The sequence below is a fragment of the Siniperca chuatsi genome, linkage group LG17, assembly GCF_020085105.1.
Source record: "Siniperca chuatsi isolate FFG_IHB_CAS linkage group LG17, ASM2008510v1, whole genome shotgun sequence".
In the NCBI taxonomy this organism is placed as follows: Eukaryota; Metazoa; Chordata; class Actinopteri; order Centrarchiformes; family Sinipercidae; genus Siniperca; species Siniperca chuatsi.
The window spans coordinates 27,509,582-27,530,992 of NC_058058.1; the positions used below are offsets into that span (position 1 = coordinate 27,509,582).

Here is a 21,411-nt window from a genome sequence, read left to right on the forward strand (position 1 = left end):
AACCTAGCGACCTGCGGCGTAAAAGTTGAAATAGAATCAACTTTTGGAGAAACGCAATCATTCTCAGACCAGTCAAACTGCTCCACAGTCAGCCTGAAATATCACTGAAACCAGGCGCTATCCAGGTGGAGTTCAAACTATGATACTTGCTTGGTTTATTTCATACACCCGTACACGACGTCTGTGTCTGGCTTGCAGTCTATGCTGAAAAATAGCGATACCAAGAAGCTTCCTTTGGTTTGTGTTCATTTGTTTGAGAGAGAAAGACAGAGAGACAGCGGTGGTTGAGCGACCTAGAGAGTGAATGAGGAGAGTGAGCGCTGTTAACGAGAAAGCCGGTATATCAGAGAAATAAAACATTATTTTCTGATTGTTTCACAGTGGTTACATTCTAAAGCACAAATAAATACACCCACCCCCAACACACCACCACACAACCCTGTGGCTAATCACCGCAATGCCTGATTTGGTCTGAATACGGCATTAAGCTCATCTGGCAACATTGTATTGGGAAGAGTGGTGGCATTTTACCCAACTGAATGCTTCCATTCACATGATGGTTATCGAATGAAGTACTTTATTCGTATCAGTATCACTTTAAGGATACTGGTATTGGTACTGGTATCATACATTTTTTCCATACCCAGCCCAAGATGGCGTGGAACATTGTCCGCCCATGGAGTGCAATAGCTTAATCCGGGATGTTGTGGTGGAGCCAGGTCTCTGTAAAGATGTGGGCGCAACAGTCTCTGATTTCCCATTGCTGTGTTAGCCTGAGTCTTAAAAATGTAGCGAAGTTTGAAGGAGCTACTGGCGTCCGCATCTGCATGAGCCGCCATCACCATCATAATTATTGCGATATAAAATTACATATACTTTGATCAGTGGTGGTGAAACTAAGTACATTTACCCAAGAACTGTACGGAAATACAATTTTGAGGTTCTTGTACTTATATTCATTCAGTGTTTCCATTTAATGCTACTTTATACTTCTATGCCACTGCAGTTCAAAAGCAAATATTGTCCATTTTACTCCACTACATTTATCTGACTTTTCCGGTTAAGATTTTACATAAAAGAAACACATGATGAGCTCTTAAAATCAAACACATTGTTAAAGATTCAACTAAAAGAGAAACACACCTGAAATGTTGCTAAGAATCCCTCATTGAATAGGAAAATTGTGTGCGCACAACTAAGGTAAGTACAGTAGGTCAAAGATGAAGCAGGAAGAGAGTCTGTAAACTGTGATGGATGTTTACAATAGACAGTTTGGGTAATAATTTTACCGTTCACCTTTGTTTTCTCTTCCAGTTAAGTTTGACTAACCTGGAGGTTTGTTTCCAATCTGGCTTATCGTCTTGACTGCTGTTGGACTTGTAATTTGTCTTAGTGATGTCACAGTGTTCCCAGAGAGTAACAGTATAGTATAGGAATTATCCTTTGAGGTAACTATTCACATTCTAAAAGTTAGGAAGCATTTTCCACTTGGCCCTATCAAAGTAAGGTCATCAGAAATGTTGCTGCTTATCGCCCTTTGAACTTCTTAGAGATGTACTGTTGTCATTCTGATTTATTGTCTGTTTTATGTATAACACATACCTTTACTTTTGATCATTTCAACAAGACAAAAAACCCCAGATATATAAAGAGTTAATTAGAACACATAACCAAGGAATTTTGAAAACTAGAAACAGCAACATTTACTTTGACAAGGCAAAGCACTGAATACTTTCTCATCCTGTAGAAGAAGTGTATTGTTTGGATAGTTCCAATTCAAAGAGTTAAAAACTGGTTTGGTGAATCCAAAGCAATGTGGAGAAAGAGAATAATTACCCTGGTACAGTATCCTGTAGTTTAGTTGAGTATTGATGGGTCCATATTTGACCTATTTTGATCAGAGTGCAGTTTACACACCCACCACTGGTCAGAGTACTGTGTTTTCCAGATTAGCTAGTGGTGAAAACATTAACTTCTATATATCATCGTTTCTCTAGTTTTAAGTCACACTACTTTTCATGTTTCTAAAGCAAAACCAAACAACACACATGTTTTAGCATGCTTCTATGAAGCTCTTGTTTTTTTCTGCTTAATGTAAACAGTTGGGTTCATTTTGGCAGAAAAGCCTGATGCAATAAATATGTAAAACAAACTGGAAAATATATTTTTGCCATATTCCTGTGAAGTTCACTTAAACAATTCCGTGATATTGCCTGATTTATCAATATTCAAATTCCCTAACTAGGTGTACAACTGTCTAAATTCAGGGACATTCCAAGACTGCCTCACCCTCATTAAAACTTCCATCAAAAATTGGCACTAGCCTGATATCGAGGATCATCAGGGTGAACAGCTACAGCCACATCTCCCAGCATAGTCTCAGGACGGGTGGTGGACACTGCTACCTCTCCATCTAAAATACAGGGAAAAGGGAAAAAGGGAAATCATAATAAAACATAAAAGAGAACAAGCCCAAGAATAATATGTATAATGTTTCTAGACGGTCACAAATACTCACCATGGCCTTCTATAGGGTACGCAAAGGTAAGCATTGTCCCAAACTCCACCTTATTTTCATAACCAGGAACAAACAACATGGTCTGCCCAGACAGCTCCTTTGAGTCAACCTGACGACAAATCCACAACTTTAAAGTTGACATACATATACGATTCTCTACAAGTGTAAAGTTTTTGTTATTACAGCAAAGGAATAGAGAACAAAATTAATGAGGATCATTAGTGGACAAAAAATAAGTGGACAAAATTAGGTAAATGCTAAGGGCTGTGTCAGTGTGTGAACATCATACAATGATGTGAAAAAGTGTTTGCCCCCTTCCTGATTTCTTATTTTTTTGCATGTTTGTCACACTTAAATGTTTCAGATCATCAAACAAATTAGTCAAAGATAACACAAGTAAACACAAAATGCAGTTTTTAAATGAAGGTTGTTATTATTAAGGGAAAACAAAACCCAAACCTACATGGCCCTGTGTGAAAAAGTGATTGCCCCCTAAACCTAATAACTGGTTGGGCCACCCTTAGCAGCAACAACTGCAATCAAGCATTTGCGATAACTTTTACAGCGCTGTGGAGGAATTTTGGCCCACTTATCTTTGCAGAATTGTTGTAATTCAGCCACATTGGAGGGCTTTCAGAATCAGAATCAGAAATACTTTATTGATCCCGAAGGGAAACTCTTTGTTACAGCAGCTCGCCTTTATGTCAGTGCACACAGGAAAGTACTAGCAAAAAATATAATACAACACACTATAAAAACACTATAAAAGCAGGTCAGAAAATAAATTAAGTACCAGGTGGGTATAAGTATAAGATAAAATAAGTGTGAAGTACCAAGTGGGTTTACCGGTTGATGATGATAATCCAGTATAATAATACAATGTAATAATATAAGTAATAAGTAGTGGTGCATGTACTGTCGAGTTAAGTGTAGCTTATTGAAGCTTATTTTGAGCATGAACTGCCTTTTTAAGGTCATGCCACAGCATCTCAATAGGATTCAGGTCAGGACTTTGACTAGGCCACTCCAAAGTCTTCATTTTGTTCTTCTTTAGCCATTCAGAGGTGGACTTGCTGGTGTGTTTTGGATCATTGTCCTGCTGCAGAACCCAAGTTCGCTTCAGCTTGAGTATTTTACTGTTGGTATGATGTTCTTTTTCTGAAATGCGGTGTTACTTTTACGGCAGATATAATGGGACACACACCTTCCAAAAAGTTAAACTTTTGTCTCGTCAGTCCACAGAGTATTTTCATCAAGATGTTTTCTGGCAAAAATGAGACGAGCCTTAATGTTATTTTGCTCAGCAGTGGTTTTCATCTTGGAACTCTGCCATGCAGGACATTTTTGCCTAGTCTCTTTCTTATGGTGGAGTCCTGAACACTGACCTTAACTGAGGCAAGTGAGGCCTGCAGTTCTTCGGATGTTGTTGTGGGGTCTTTTGTGACCTCCTGGGTGAGTCGTTGCTGTGCTCTTGGGGTAATTTTGGTCGGCCGGCCACTCCTGGGAAGGTTCACCACTGTTCCATGTTTTTGCCTTTTGTGGATAATGGCTCTCACTGTGGTTCGCTGGAGTCCCAAAGCTTTAGAAATGGCTTTATAACCTTTTTCAGACTGATAGATCTCAATTACTTTCTTTCTCATTTGTTCCTGAATTTCTTTGGATCTCGGCATGATGTCTAGCTTTTGAAGATCTTTTGGTCTACTTCATTTTGTCAGGCAGGTCCTATTTAAGTGATTTCTTGATTGAGAACAGGTGTGGCAGTAATCAGACCTGGGTGTGGCTAAAGAAATTTAACTCAGCTGTGATAAACCACAGTTATGTTTTAACGGGCGGGCAATCACTATTTCACACAGGGCCATGTAGGTTTGGATTTTGTTTTCCCTTAATAATAACAACCTTCATTTAAAAACTGCATTTTGTGTTTACTTGTGTTATCTTTGACTAATATTTAAATTTGTTTGATGATCTGAAACATTTAAGTGTGACAAACATGCAAAAAAATAAGAAATTAGGAAGGGGGCAAACACTTTTTCACACCACTGTATTTCATGGTCAAGTGGAGTGAGACTATCTCCTATGTGATAGAGTAATGAATTCATTTTGCAACATATAGCTATACATTAGCTATAGATTTAGGTTACTTTGTGCTGTGGTATTTCATGTAACGTTATCGTATAAGACATTAGGTAAATATTTACATTTTAAATACATTTAAAATCTGAAAATACTTGATGATCATATAGCTGCCCTTTCTCCCTGTAGCCATTGTAGCTGTGTGGCTACAGGGAGAAAGGGCAGCTATATGATCATCAAGTATTTTCAGATTTTTATATTAATGTGAGTACCGTTGCTGTTGAGCTCAACGCAGCTGGCTACATGGCTAGCTAGCCACAAGTACTTCAGCTAAGTGTCTCATAACGTTAGATTGCTATATGAGATGACACCCTCAATAACAAGCTGAATTAACCTTCAAGTTTTGGGTCTTAACAGCATAATGAGCAGATTTACAGTTTTTCTGAACTTTAATTTACCTTTGACATGCCACATTGGTAATATAGTGGGATCCCACGACCACTCCATTCATAAAGTAGAGCAACCGTATTTTGATAAACGGACCAGTCCGCCACTTGCCTGGACGGACCAGTGACTGGTCAGTCAACTTGCCCTTCATAAAATTGTACTGGCCCTGGGCCAACGGTCATGTCGGACCCTGGTCCACTTCTAAATCCCCTTTGATATGCATCTTTGTTATAACGTTACATTGCTTGAGGGAACTATAACGTAAGGTAACTGGACGCAACCGTCACTAATGCTAACATAGCTCCTCAGAGACTGAAGCTGTTATTTTTCTAATTTTGACAATCTAACCGTTGACAACACATTAGTTAAGGTTTTAAGGATTATGGCTGCCGATAGTTGTTGTTTATTTTGTTTAAATATGCAGAACTGAAATTTTATGGGTTATTGTTGTTCGGACGATTAAGCTAAGATAGCTAATATGTGCTAACGTCAGTGTCAGTTTTCTCCACACTAACTGGTAACTATACCACATGATACCAACATCGTTATACCATTGGGTCACAAACCTTGTTAGAAGGAGTAACCAAATGTCACACAGAGATAAACAAAACAATAATTTTGGACCCATCAAAATTTTTTAATTAGGAAAAGTGATAGTTTTATTCCGCGCCTTTCTAAAAGCTCTGTGGATGTTTTTTTTTTGTTTCTTTAAAAAATATTTGTCTACATAAAAATTTTGTCAATATAACCTTTAAATACAATATTTAGTCCAATATAATATGACATTAAATTAATCTCATTACAGCCTGTGTTGGCCCTCTATATTTTAAAACTGTAATTAATTTAGATTCATTTGTAGAGATTCGTTTTGATATTGACATTAAAATCTGCTTCTGTTTCAAACAACTGTGAAAATTAAAATGGTGATTTTAAACCCTATGTTTAATGGACAATCTAGAATTGGAAACTAATATTTAAGTTAGCTATTAATCAAATTAATACAACTCTTCCAAGTATGACAGCTGGTGCCACTTTTTCAAAGTTTACATCCCCTATATGCTGTATCCATTAGTTTGTCCACCTGTGGTATTTACTGTATAGCCATGTGAAGCTGTTTTACCTCTATGTCAGAGATGGCAGACTCCAGAGCACAGCTCCAGTTGACCAAACGCTCTGAGCGATAGATAAGACCAGAGTCACACAGCCTGACAAAGGCCTCGGTCACAGCCCTGCTGAAACCCTGAAATAAAATTTAAAAAAACTCAAGCCAGTACAAATAGTTCAGAGGTGCCACTTTGTACATTTGTTTCACATTACTATAAAAGCCTACTCATCACTCCCTATAACCAATTTTATACTCCAATATACTGGAGCATGCTAAAGGAAAGCTTACATTATATGTACCCTGGCCACAGTATTTATGTCGACAATAGCAGATAGTGGTTTATTAATATAAATATAATTTATTATAAATAATTCACTTATAATATAAATTATAGGATTTGAAAATGTCTGACTCTTGACATTCACATATGATATATGGTAGAAAACAATATTGATGTGGATACACACAGATTGCTAAACTGAGCGAATGGATTAAAAAGCAACCTGCTAAACTGAGTTTGCATTTTTAGGGAAATAAGGCTGTAGGATTCTAGGTCATTCTAAATAAAAGCAGGGAATTATACTTCTTTAAAAAAAGTTAAAGTAATATAATGCAGCATATTATTATTGTCATACTAAATGAAAGCACAGACTAATAACTGGTATCAGAATAGTGAAAGGGGGGGGTATATTAAGTGAGTAACATATGTGACTGGAGTCTTACTGGATCCATAGTGAAACATGCTCTTCTCCAGTCCAGAGAAGCTCCGAGCCTCCTCAGCTGGTGGTAGATCTCTTCTCCTTTCCTGTGACATACAGGGACAAATCGCTCAACTCAATGAAGCAAACATCATGTAGACCAAACAGCAGATGAAAAGTGATGATGTGAATGTGAAGACTCACTCGTTCTTCCATTTCCACACCTCCTGTAGAAACTCTTGCCTGGTGAAGTCCTGTCTGCGCTTCCCTTCTTCCCTCAGCAGTTTCCTCTCCACCACTGTCTAACACACACAAAAATTACTAAATGAGATGAGGCCACACTCTAGAGCATTGTTCAGAAAATGTAAATGCAGATGAAAATTTATTTAATTTACAACCTAATAATCAAACACCTAATATACTTCTTTTAACACATTCCAGGTTGTTTAGAAGGTCACTCTATGAACAGAGCTTTTCATTTGTATGGCTTTGAGAGATGTCTTTTATATTAAGATGCTGTCTTTCTGACTGCAACCAGATGTCTGTTACAATGTCCTCTCTACTACCACTGGGAGTCACCAGACTCTAAAAATCCTACACATAAAGGATGTAAACAAACAATATTCAAATCAAAGGTTGTGTCTCCACTGCAGGTTTAAAACTGATATTCAGATTGGTGCATCATCTGACTTCTAGTGACTTATTGAACCAAAACTCTCCTTTGAAAAGAGTTGGCAACATTGATCTTCACTGTTCGTAGAGGAAGAGGGTTACACTGTGCAAGCAAAGTGATCAAATCAAGTAGATTAACTGTCATCAGCTGAACCAACATGTCATGGTGAAATCAACAGGTTGCAAAATGAAAAATGGCCTTTAATAGATAGATTCACATTTTTTCTTAATACAATACACACATGCCCATATGTACATTAAAATTGTTATTGGTCGCTCTAATGATTCCTGCTGTCCATTCTGGCTGTGAAAAGATCTCCTAACGCAGTTCCAATGTAAGTGGTGGTGGACAAAATCCATGTTCTCATTCTGTGTAAAAATGCATTCTTAAGTTCAGCTGAATAACAGCTAATATGAAGCTTCAGCAGTCTGAGTTAGTCAAATCAATTGGTTATCTTCCAAACAGAAGATGAACAGAATGAACAGGGGCTGTGGATTTTGTCCCCCATCAATTGCACTGGAATTGCGTTAGGAGGGAATCTCTTCAGGGACAGTATGAACAGGAGAAACATTTACAGCGACCAATAACTCTTTCAAGTTACATATGGGCATGTGACAATTGGGAAAATTCCTTTAAATCCCAAACTGTCATGAAAGAGGAAGAAGAGAGGATGTTGTCATACCTGTGTTGCAATACCTGCATGGTCACATCCAGGGACCCACAGTACCCTGTAGCCCTGCATCCTTCTCCTGATGGATTACAAATTGATATATTACTGCTCCATCAACAGATATGCCTTCTCAGAAAATTTAACCAAATTCTTTACTAGCAACAATTGATACTTCACACAACATGCTGCATATGTTGTTGGCAGTTACCATCGAACCAGAGAGTCTTCTACAGCTACAGTCAGAGCATGGCCCAGGTGCAGAGTACCAGTCACGTTTGGTGGAGGGATACACAGAGAGAAGGTCTGATCCACAGTGTGAAATAACCTCTCCTGATGGACATGACAATATGAAATTTTAAAGTTTGAAAGCAGATGACAAATAGACACAGCTCATGTGTGAGCAATTTCAGACAGAAATTGTTGGATTTTAGAGATGCTTCTCATCTGATAAAAAACAACTGAACTGACTGAATAACCCCTTGTATTTGATTTTAAAAGTTCAGATTTGAATCAAAAATTACTCCCAAATTTCTGGCAGACAGCTTGGTATTGGTTTGTGGTAATGGTAAAAATCCTCGATTGCAGAAAAGCTTCCTTCAGCGACAAAAACCTATAGCTTTACATACAGTGCATCCGGAAAGTATTCACAGCGCTTCACTTTTTCCACATTTAGTTTTGTTACAGCCTTATTCCAAAATGGATTAAATTCATTATTTTCCTCAAGATTCTACAAACAATACCCCATAATGACAACATGAAATAAGTTTGAAATCTTTGCAAATTTATTAAAAATAAAAACCAAAAACATCACATGTACATCAGTATTCACAGCCTTTGCCATGACACTCAAAATTGAGCTCAGGTGCATCCTGTTTCCACTGATCATACTTGAGATGGTTCTACAACTTGATTGGAGTCCACCTGTGATAAATTCAGTTGATTGGACATGATTTGGAAAGGCACACACCTGTCTATATAAGGTCCCACAGTTAACAGTGCATGTCAGAGCACAAACCAAGCCAGGAAGTCCAAGGAACTGTCTGTGGACATCCAAGACAGGACTGTATCGAGGCACAGATCTGGGGAAGGGTACAGAAACATTTCTGCAGCATTGAAGGTCCCAATGAGCACAGCTCCATCATGCGTAAACAGAAGAAGTTTGAAACCACCAGGACTCTTCCTAGAGCCGGCCGCCCGGCCAAACTGAGCGATCGGGGGAGAAGGGCCTCAGTCAGGGAGGGAACCAAGAACCCGATGGTCACTCTGACAGAGCTCCAGCGTTTCTCTGTGGAGAGAGGAGAACCTTCCAGAAGAACAACCATTTCTGCAGCACTCCAATCAAGCCTGTATGGTGGAGTGGCAAGACGGAAGCCCCTCCGCAGTAAAAGGCACATGACAGCCCGCCTGGATTTTGCCAAAAGGCACCTGAAGGACTCTCAGACCATGAGAAACAAAATTCTCTGGTCTGATGAAACAATGATTGAACTCTTTGGCCTGAATGGCAAGTGTCATGTCTGGAGGAAACCAGGCACCGTTCATCACCTGGCCAATATCATCCCTACAGTGGCAGCATCATGCTGTGGGGATGTTTTTCAGCTGCAGGAAGTGGGAGACTAGTCAGGATCGAGGGAAAGATGAATGTAGCAATGTGCAGAGACATCCTTGATGAAAACCTGCTCTAGAGCGCTCTGGACATCAGACTGGGGCGAAGGTTCATCTTCCAACAGGACAATGACCCTAAGCACACAGCCAATATAAAAAAGGAGTGGCTATGGGACAACTCTGTGAATGTCCTTGAGTGGCCCAGCCAGAGCAAAGGCTGTGAATACTTATGTACATGTGATTTTTTTCATTTTTTATTTTTAATACATTTGCAAAGATTTCAAACAAACTTCTTTCACGTTTGGGTATATTATAGGGTATTGTTTGTAGAATTTTGAGGAAAATAATGAATTTAATCCATTTTGGAATAAGGCTGTAAAATAACAAAATGTGGAAAAAGTTTAGCACTGTGAATACTTTCCAGATGCACTTTAACTTCCAATTTTACTAGTGGGCTGCAAACATCTGTTGCTTGTCCTACTGAGTGCATTTTCATCAACCTGTTCAGCTTGGGTCTCTATGGAGACTTGCGTCAGACAAGGGGTTTTCTTTTTTCACAAAAATGCTTCTTTGACTCCTCTTTCAAACCAACTCTTCTCTCTACTTAGAATCTTCACCTCACTGTCTTCAAATGTGTGGTTTGTAGCTTTTAGATGCAAATGCATGGTGCTCTGCAATCCCGAGTTAGCGTGTCGTCTGTGCTGATAAAGTCTTTTGTGAAGTGGCTGTTTAGTCTCACCTATGTACCGTTCTTTGCAGTTTTCCTCACTGCATTGAAATATTAAATACTTTATCAGCACAGACGACATGCTAACTCTGGATTGCAGAGCACCGTGCATTTGCATCTAAAAGCTACAAACCACACAAGAGTTGGTTTGAAAGAGGAGTCAAAGAAGCCATTTTTTGTGAAAAAAGAAAACCCCTCTTTGAACAGAAATGGTGGTCTGAGATTCAACCTGCCAATGATCTACCACAGTGTATTATCACCATGGTCAAGCCAATCATATGCTAATCAGGTACTTAACAGTGATGAGGGAGGTGCAGCCAGAAAACAATAGGCCTGATTACTGATTACTGGGCCATCATGGAAACAAAGAAGGTCAGTTTCAGGTGAAACTAGGCAGGTAAATAGTAGAAACTCAGGAAGACTCCTTCCTGAGGGCAGGGCTTAAGTAACACAGAGTAGCTTAAATTTCTGAGTTCTCAGACCATTTTCACAATTGAGAATGACTTCCGGATGGGAGCCGAAACGTCTTGATTCTAAAAACAGTGTCCTGATGACTACGATTGAAACCTTTTCTACGATGGAACATTCCTGGACGAATGAGGGACTACACCGCCTTCTCTGAAATCTTACAATGCCCCATTGAGCCTAACCTTCTGACTGATGTCTTTGGCATTCCCCCACTAGAACTGATTTTGCCCAAAACCAAACAAGGTGTGCTAGCCTTCAATCATTTGTGTGAAGTGCTTTGAGTGGTCAGAAGACTAGAAAGGCACTATACAAGTACAGTCCATTTACCATTTACTTACTGGCTCCACGAGCTATACTATTCAAATGGAGAGATGCTGCCCACCCTCTCACTCCCACTGGGTTAGGGACGTTATGCTATGTTGAACTATGGGGCCCTTTTCTATCCTTTTTTGAGAAACCTGAGACTGTCGTCTCTGAGTAACTGCTCCTAACTATTATCATTTTATTACTACTATTTATTTATTCATTCTATTTATTTTGAGTGATTCTACTACTTCCTTATATCTTTTGTTCTATGTATTGTGGATTTTGTTTTGTTTTTTTGTAACTTTCAAATACAATCTTTTTGGTCATTTTCATTTGTATCATATGTGCAGGTTTAAGTTGCGTGGGTGTCGTATGTCAGCTGGATGCCTGGGGTTGGGCAAATAGGACAAATGTAACTTGTGCAAGATGTTTATTTGTATTGTTCTACACTAATAGTCAATAAATGGAAAGAGAACTTTCAGCTAGACATTAATGATTCTATAACTTAAACACAATTGATTTGTTTTATTTCATATTACATATTTATATGAAAGGCTGTATTAGTAAGTGAAGTGAAAGTTATTTTTGAATAACTTTATTTGAATGCCATTCTTTTAGTTTGTTAACAACAGCATTATTTAAGAAGCTGTCATAGTTTAATGTGTTGTTCTGTTCTAAAATCCTCACATGTTGCTCTGGACTGAAGAATCCCTCTTTCTCCCACCACTGATACCAGCTGGACTCCACATACTCTGGACTGTACGATGATGGGAACAGCAAGCTGGTGTCTGCAAAGAAAAAAAAACAAACTTTTCATAGTCTGCAGAGAGATACAATAGGAAGACAAGCTAGTGCTGGAAAATTCCAACACCAGTGACAGGAAGTCAAAAACCTTTCTTTGTCCCGGGAGGTGTTTGAGCCGTGTACACTATCTTCTGCTTCTCACTCCATTTCACTGCTTTACCTTCAGGAGTCTGGAAACACAGATATCAAATAGGGCTAGGTCAATGGTCAGAGTTTTTGCTATAGCATTTATTCCATAGTAACTACCCCTTTAATATATCTGTGTGTATTAGGACAGTGTGGGCAATGTTACAAATCAATGAACATAATATTATCAATGTTTTTGTCAATCTAAATTTTTTATATGATTTGTGCATCAATGTGATGAAGTACTGATTTGACATGTATTAAATTTGCTGCATTAGTCAAAACAGATATAAGAAACAATAGATATTGTCTGGTTATTTTTATTTTTATCCATTAACAGTTTCTCAGTTCATTTACATAAAATGTATTGGATTACAAAATATATCAATATAGTGATATAAAATCATATATACTGAGTTATAGGAATATATCCATATTACCCACTCCTAACCACAGACCCAGAATATGGGGCTAGTATGATGAGTATGATTTCTTAAATAAAATAATGTGTAGGTTTGGGAAAAAAACATGAGGACACAGACAGAAAGGTATGGAGCATCATAGTACATGGACATAAACAGATAAATCAACAAAAATAAAGAAGCTGTAAGCAGTGTTGAACGGGCTCTCGCCTCCATGCGCACCTTGGGGGGACAAACAGCCGCAATCTTGTCAGCGGAGGCTGGCTGACAACGCTCTGAATCTTTACGACCACGGGCACTACACGAAGGAGTTAAATATCACTTCCTGCATCCACTATGTGGCGGTGGAGAACACGCACTAATCATACATGATGTTGCCGTGTATCAAGTGTAGAGCAGGGACTCTTATCAAATGTGAAATTCGGAAAAGATCTGACAATGTGGAGCTGAGGTAGCACAGTTACTAATTTTGAAACACGGAATTTACCCCATTGCTATGGCACCGGCGTCTGATGAAACCTGAAAAGCTTTGCAATTTAGCATTGCAAAGGTCTTTAGTTTGCGCTGCCCAAATTTGAAGTTGATCCGATTAATTCAATTAATCCAATTCGAAGTCGACTGGATTAATTCTCTATGAGTTCAACATTAAAATTTACCAAAATTCACCGCATCACCACGGCAACACCTTTTGATGAAACCTTGAAAGCTTCACAATTTAGCATTGCAAAGGTCTATAGATTGGACTGAAGACAATCCAATTCATTCTCTAGGAGGAGTTTGTTAAAGTATGGAGCCTGTAAATGTCAAAAAATTCTAAATGGCTGACTTCCTGAAGAGTTTAGGGTATGGCTCCAAGAGGCTTTATTTCTAAACATAATACAGCTACCCCCCAAATGTCGTACATCTAGGTTAAACGTACCACGAGGGCTGCTTCGTTGAAAGTTTGTAGGGTGGCGTTATCGAGCCATGTAGTATATTTTTATTTACAATGAAATATATGTATAAATCATATAGTGTTACGGACAGAGCAGACTGGAGACACAGAGATGAGACTGATATGGTTTATTGCACACAAAGGTAATTTGGAAATGTGAAGAGGATATGTGTGTGATTTAACTGGTTGAAGAGGAACTCTGGGGTTGAGTGGACACACACTGGAGAGTAGAGACACAAGTCCGTGGCGTTGTGGAGGCAGGATATGGAAATCTGTCCTTATTCCAAACGAGACCGGACAATGACTGAGGTGAGGGATGGTGTTTTATAGGGGAGTGGAGTGATGATTAGGTGCAGGTGTGTGATAGGTGACAGGTGACTGGAATTAGTACTCGGGTGAGGGAGTGTGGTGTGTGTGTGGTGTAGTGGAGCCTGGCGTGTCTGTGACACATAGGATGTATGAAATGAATATAGCAAATGATGTCTGTGCTGTTTGAAAGGTATATAACAATCAGAAGTGAACATGTGTGTCAGCTTATATAGTTTAGGATTTAGCTTACATAAAGTGGGAACACAGCATTTGGTTTATCACAGGCAATATACCTACACGTAAGGGAAAGACAAACATTGTATGGTTTGTGTAATGGAAAGACAAACATCATGTAATGGATGGAAAGGAGCAACACACTGTGAGCCACATAAAAGGGGTTGTTAGCTTGTTGGTTTAGTTGATGATAATGCCTGTGACTGTTAATTGTTAATAGTAAAATAAGCACTACATGTAATTAGTGAATATGAAAGGCTGTGGCCCTTTATATATCCTATGGTTTTAGAAAAAAAACTCCTTAGCAATCATTATTTCTGATAGCAGTTGTTTTATTTGTAATAATGCTTTATTAATCACAATTTTTAATAAAGACTGTTTTAATTTGTTGAAGACAGGCTTCACCAATATGTTTGGAAAAAGTTGCTGGGTAACTGCCAACCTATGAGGTCATGATGGGCAGATGGCCAAGTTAATGTAAAACCAGGAATTTACAGTAAATCTATGAATTGCACCTGGCTCTGTCGGACTGTGTTTTACTTCATTTTGAGGTAGTGTCTGAACAATTTGATCATTTCTAAAAACTATGTGTTGTAGAGAACTTGAAGATTTATTGGCCCATCTGAAGAGTTTTTCTACTACAATAATTGGCGAGCCAGCAGCAGGAGGGACACAGAGCTTGGAGGCCTGGGCAGAGCATCAGCTGACCAGAACCACTGTGGCCACAAAAAGAAAGGAAGGAAAACCTATTACCAAATCTGATACTGTTGATTCTGGCTTCAAATTGCGCCTGCACAGGTCACAGGTAATATTTAGCTCCTCCTTTAAAGAATCTAGAACACTAAATAATGGTTGATATCATGGCAAAAATAGTCTGGGGCAGTTCGTAACTTGCATGCTATGCTGTGAACTGCTATGTTGTTTGCTGTATGCTGATTGCCATGCTTGGAAACTGCTGAGTTTGTTTAAAAATGTACAGAAAAAGTTAAAAAGGCTATTTTTGAAATTGTTTAGATAGCTCAAAGGAAGAAGATGTTTGGAAAAAGTGCTAAAAATTGTGTTTTGGAAAGACCAACTGTGGTATGTGTATATAGTTGCAACATTGTTTGGATAGTGCTAAATTGTGTGGTGGAAGCAAGAGGGGACGACAGCTAGTAGAATATCATTTGCAACCACGTTTGGATAGAGCTAAATTGTGTGGAGACAGTTGCTAAGGGGCCTAAATGGAGAAATCTAAAGTTATAAATAGCAGGGCAGACTTCAGATGCCGTACTGCTACTGAGCTGAAATCAAGACTGAATAGATGGGCTGTTGGTGTATGTGTTGTCAGTGTATAATAATAATGGTAGCAATAATTATGATAGGAGCGGTGGTGTGTTGTACATTCATTGTGAGCTCACTGTAAAATAGGATGAAGTGGTTGTTGCTGGGCCTATTAATTTGTTTGGAGACATTAAGCGTATGCATTATTGGCGTCTTGGAAAGTGTGGCCAAGATCGGATTCTTCTCAACCCCAGAGAAATCGTCGAACGCACCATAGAGCTTGTGTGGCATGATTGTGTAAGTTCTGTTTGCCGGCTAGTGAGAGGAAGAGGAACAGAATAGATAGGTGGACTATACAGACATTGTGTGTGGAATATGACCATGGGATAGAAATTATAGATAATGTTTGCTTCTTGTATTCAAGGAAGCGATCCCATCTGCATTTAATTAAACGTTATGTCGCAATATAATAGAGGACTCCTATATTAATTTCAGCCCCTCCCAAATTGACCATCTAGATAATAGCGCTGCAAGCTCACTGCAAATGACACTATTCTATCGCTCCTCTAAAAAAGAAGATAATAAAACAAAGAAGGTTAGCTCCATGGTATAACCCCCAAACCCGCAAATTAAAGCAAACATCACGGAAACTTGAAAGGAAATGGCGTTCCAACAACCTGGAAGAATCCCGTTTAGTCTGGCAAGATAGTCTGAAAACATATAGGAAGGCCCTTTGTAATGCCAGAGCAGCTTACTACTCATCATTAATAGAGGAAAATAAAAACAACCCCAGGTTTCTTTTCAGCACTGTAGCCAGGCTGACAGAGAATCACAACCTGAAGGTACTCCTTTGTTTGACCAGCATGCCATGGAGTGGCTGGGAGACATTGTCCAAGATGGCATGTAGTTTGGCCAGCATCCTCCTCTCTGACACCACCGCCAGAGAGTCCAGCTCCACCCCCACAATGTCACTGGCCTTACGGATCAGTTTGTTGAGTCTGTTAATGTCCGCCTCCCTCAACCTGCTGCTCCAGCATGCGACAGCATACAGGATAGCACTGGCCACCACAGACTCATAAAACATCTTCAGCATTGTCCGGCAGATGTTGAAGGACCTCAGCCTCCTCAGAAAATAGAGGCGACTCTGGCCCTTCCTGTACAGAGCTTGAGTGTTCTTAGCCCAGTCCAGTTTATTGTCCATGTGTACTCCCTGGTACTTGTAATCCTCTACAATGTCCACACTGACCCCCTGGATGGAGCTGCAGATGGTTCTGCTCACACCATGAGACAAAGTTCCACACCACAGCCCTGTACTCAGACTCATCACCACCGCTGATACATCCCACCACAGCAGAGTCATCAGAAAACTTCTGAAGGTGGCAGGACTCTGTGTGGTAGCTGAAGTCCGTGGTGTAGATGGTGAAGAGGAAGGGAGAGGACAGTCCCCTGAGGGGCCCAGTGTTGCTGACCATGCTGTCCGACACTCAGTGCTGCAGGCGCACATGCTGTGGTCTGCCAGTCAGGTAGTCCACAATCCAGGACACGAGGGGGGCATCCACCTGCATCGCTGCCAGCTTCTCAACCAGCAGGACTGGCCGGGTGGTGTTGAAAGCACTGGAGAAGTCAAAAAACATGATCCTCACCGTGCTTGCCGGCTTGTCCAGGTGGGTGTGGATGCGGTTCAGCAGGAAGATGATGGCAAACTCAACTCACAGCCGGGGCTGGTAGGCGAACTGAAGGGGGTCCAGGAGGGGTCTGACCATGGGCCGCAGCTGTTCCAGCACCAGTCTCTCCAGGGTCTTCATTATGTGGGAGGTCAGTGCCACCGGTCTGGAGTCCTTGGAGCCACTGGGACGCGGCGTCTTCGGCACAGAAACGAGGCAAGATGTCTTCCACAGAACAGGGACCCTTTGAAGACTCAGGCTCATGTTGAAGACATGTTGAAGGACTCCACATAGCTGGGGGCACAGGCTTTTAGCACCCCGGGGCTAACTCCATTGGGGCTTGCAGCCTTGTTTGAGTGGAGTTTCATCAGCTGTCCTCTCACCTGGTCAGTAGTCAGGCACACAGCAGAGGTTACAGTCGGGGAAGGGGGGGGGGGGGTCATTAGTGTGAAGAGGGCTGTTAGTCTGATAGCCAGTTGAGGGGGGAGTAGGACTCTCCCAGGAAGATGGAGGAGGGGGGAGCAGAGTACTTGTGTTGGCATTCTTGTGTACCCGGCAGAAGCATCGCTAGAAGCTTAGTCTTAAACCATCATAAATTAACATTTTATTGAGTTTTTAAGCCAGGTTTTCTACGCTACACTGTTTTCCTGGCCATTATTTTTCCTATATGTTTTAATTTGTTAAAAGTTTTCAGTCATTGGACATGTGGATCTTAAGTGATTTTAAGCTGGCTGCAACTCAACGTGGTTTATCGGAGTACCGCCACTGCTGCTAGCTTAGCTAGGTTTGTTTTTAGCCCAGCGGCTAGGCTAACCGGTCGCTTTAACCAAGGATTTTAAGCTTGTAGCACTTTTCTGGACTTTACTGTGGACTTTAAGTTCTGAAGCACTCTCGTGGACTAAAATGAGGATCTTGTCACCTTACCATCTCAAAGCTGAAGAAAAGTATTGCCTGTCTGGAAGCCGAGCTCAGAGAAAAAGAAAAGCTCATCCTGGAGTTCTCCACTGTCGCCTCAGCCCAGGCAAGACACCTTGCAGTCCTCAGCTCCTCTGGCTGCGGCAACCGGACTGCGACCATCCCATCTCGCTTCCCTGACTGCTCCACTCCAGCACTGGACAATGATCCCACTCTTCCGTGGCTCGGCTCCATCATCACTGGCGCCCCGGAGCATGAAGCCGTTTCACCTAAGCCTGAAGATCCGTGGCTCCTCATGGGTGCAAAGCCCAAAGCAATGGCCATTTCCACTCCTTGCCTAGCCCCAGTGGATGCACAGTCACTCGTCGGCGGGGGTGGTGAGAAGGCTCCGGTGAGTTCGACTCCATGCCAACCAGAGCACTGGACTGTAGCCTGTAAGGACAGACATGGTGCAAAGCGTGTCACGTAGTTTGAGATCTTCGGGCAAGGGTCTCCTGTCTGTTCCTGAGTCCAGGATGAAAACTAAGGGGGACAGAGCTTTTGCTATCAGGGCCCCAAGGCTCTGGAACAACTTGCCCAAAGAAATTAGGTTGTCTTAGTCAGTGTCTTCTCAAAATGCATTTTTATCTGAAAGCATATCCTGATTTTACCTGAGTTGGCTGTTTATTTTATTCCTTTTGTGTATTTTATATATTTTATTTCTTTATATTTCGTCATTCACTGTGATATTTTATTTCTCTTGTTGTGAAGCACTTTGTACTTTGTTTTGATAAGTGCTCTATAAATAAAGTTTTATTATTATTATTTATTTACTCACAGGAGCTTGAGGGCCGACAGCAGCTGAGTTACAGGGGGGATGAGCAGGAGCCGGTGTGACGAATCTGTTAAAGAACAGATTAAGTTCGTTGTCCCTGTCCAAGCTGCCTTCAACTCCTCTGCTGTCAGTCTGAAGCCAGTGATGCTCTTCATGCCGCTCCAGACCTCTCTCATGTTGTTCTGCTGGAGTTTCTGCTCCAGCTTCCTCCTGTACTTCTCCTTGGCCTCCCTGATCTTATCCTTCAGGTCGGCCTGGATTGCCCTCACCTCCTCCCTATTACCATCAGTAAAGGTCCTCCTCTTGGCATTCAGGATGTCCTTGATGCCCTTTGTTACCCACAGTTTGTTATTCGGATAACAATGGACCATCTTAGTTGGGGCATTGCAGTCCACACAGAAGTTAATGTAGCCAGTAATGCACTCAGTAAGCCCATCAATGTCCTCTCCATGAGGGTCACAGAGTGCATCCCAGTTTGTCACTTCAAAACATTCCTGCAGTGTCCCATAGGCGTCCTCTGACCATCTCCTCACTGTCCTTGTGGTCGCAGGCTGCCTTTTAACCAGAGGCACATAGCAGGGTTTGAGGTGAACCAGGTTGTGGACTGACCTACCCAGGGGTGGAGGGGGGAAGAGCTGTATGCGTCCTTAACATACAGCAGGTCCAGTGTCCTCTCCTCTCTAGTAGGACAATTCACATACTGGGTGAAATTAGACAGTGTTGTTGAAACACTGACATGGTTGAAGTCACCCGAGATTAATATGAGTGCACTCGGGTGTTGAGTCTGTAGTTGTGCTAAAGCGGTGTGAATGGCGTTGCACGCCGATGCCGGGGTAGCAGAGGGGGGGATGTAAACAGCCACAACAATGGCATGTGAGAATTCACGTGGCAGATAATATGGCCGGAGTCCCACAGCTAACAGTTCAATGTCCGGGGTACAGATACTCTGCTTGATAATAACGTGACCAGGGTTACACCATCTGTTAACTAGAACAGCAAGCCCGTCACCTTTCTGCTTACCACTCCCTGATGATCCCTATCGGCCCGAACAGTCTGAAAGCCGTCGATGGAAACATTATGATCCGGGATATCCGGTGTAGCCATGTCTCTGAGAAGCACATCAAACTACACTCACGGAACTCCATCTGACTCCGGGCTAACGCCGTTAGCTCGTCCATTTTATTCGCCAGCAATCTCACGTTGCCCATGACGAGAGAAGGCAGACATGGCTTAAATCTCTTGTTCTCAAGTCTCTTTTGTCTGCACCCCTCTCTCTTCCCTCGCCGCTTCATTCCACCTCTGTATCCTCAGTGTGTCCTCCTCCAGATCGCAGTGGGGACATCAGTTATCTCATTGCACTTGTCCTATAGAGCAGGTCTAGACCGTACTCATTATAATATTATTTACAGAGACCCAATAATTCCCACCATGAGCAAGCACTTGGCGACAGTGGCAAGGAAAAACTTCCTTTTAAGGGGCAGAAACCTCGAGCAGAACCAGACCCAGGGTGGGCGGTCATCTGCCGTTGCCGGTTGGGCTGAGAGAGAGAGAGAGAGAGAGAGAGAGAGAGAGAGAGAGAGAGAGAGGGACGTAATAGAGCATACAGTAGCTCTCTTCAGAGCAGGCCAGTACCCATTAGGTATAGAAGAAGAGAAGGAAGAGGGATTAATGGACTTTAGGGGAGAGCTAAAAGCAGAGACAAATAAATACACCACAACCACAGGCATCATAGTATAATGAAGCAAGCTTGGAACTTGAGAAAAGTGAAGAGCAATACCACCGGGAAACAGGTCAGCAGAGTTGGGATGCTTTAAGGTCGGCAATAAATCATGGAGAAGCAGAAGAAAGCGCAGAACCAGTGGCAAAACACAAGGAAGACAGAATGTCAAGCAATAGACAACCAATCCAAACTACTAGAAGGAAGAAAGAAAAACACAGAAAGGAGAAATCCCACACATCACCACGACAGTAGTGATCCCAAAGACGCTAAAGATGATGAAAGGATGGTATATGGCACGGATAGAGGAAGATAGAGCCTAAGAAGAAAGCCAGAAAAAGACAATGAGAAAATGAGAAAAGAAGGAAGAAAGAAATGGAAAAAACACTGCAAATGATAGCAGAGACCGACAAAAAATATAAAAAACACACAAGAGATGATGCATGAGACACTGCAGCGTACTGCAGGGAAGGGAAGATCATGTCAACAAACGACATGCTACAAAACATACAAATGGAAAAGGAAGAGAACCAAATAAAGTTTAGAGAGCACCTGAAACAGAATTGAGAGGAGTCAGCAAGAAACACAGGTATAGAATAAAAAAGTACTAAAATATGGTTCCCACACAATGAGCACAAGAAGTAAAATGAGGACTGGCCAATAGGGAACTCGAGGCCAGGCCCAAAGCCTGACCAATTTAGTGAACACTGCCGAAGACGTCAAAGAGGAAATCCGGTCTTATGAATATGAAGAACACACAGCTGGTACTTATACTCTATTAACAAGACAAAGACGTTTCCAGTATGTGTCATGGACATTCATGGACATGGTAGGACTTGCCCTAGTAGAAAATACAGGGGGGATTCAAGTTAGCACCTGGAGACATCAAAGCTCTACTAATGCATGTTGCAGGTAAACATGT

General features: G+C 41.2%; 1 protein-coding gene across 1 annotated transcript in view; it reads right to left on the reverse strand.

The window, feature by feature from the left end:
• Positions 1-21,411, reverse strand: part of vars2 (valyl-tRNA synthetase 2, mitochondrial) — a 92,088-nt gene that overhangs the window by 37,122 nt on the left and 33,555 nt on the right. The window contains 9 exon segments of the mRNA XM_044172331.1: positions 2,325-2,413; positions 2,519-2,627; positions 6,159-6,278; positions 6,867-6,948; positions 7,046-7,143; positions 8,197-8,263; positions 8,393-8,514; positions 11,975-12,075; positions 12,180-12,261. Coding sequence (XP_044028266.1) covers positions 2,325-2,413; positions 2,519-2,627; positions 6,159-6,278; positions 6,867-6,948; positions 7,046-7,143; positions 8,197-8,263; positions 8,393-8,514; positions 11,975-12,075; positions 12,180-12,261 — 870 coding nt within the window.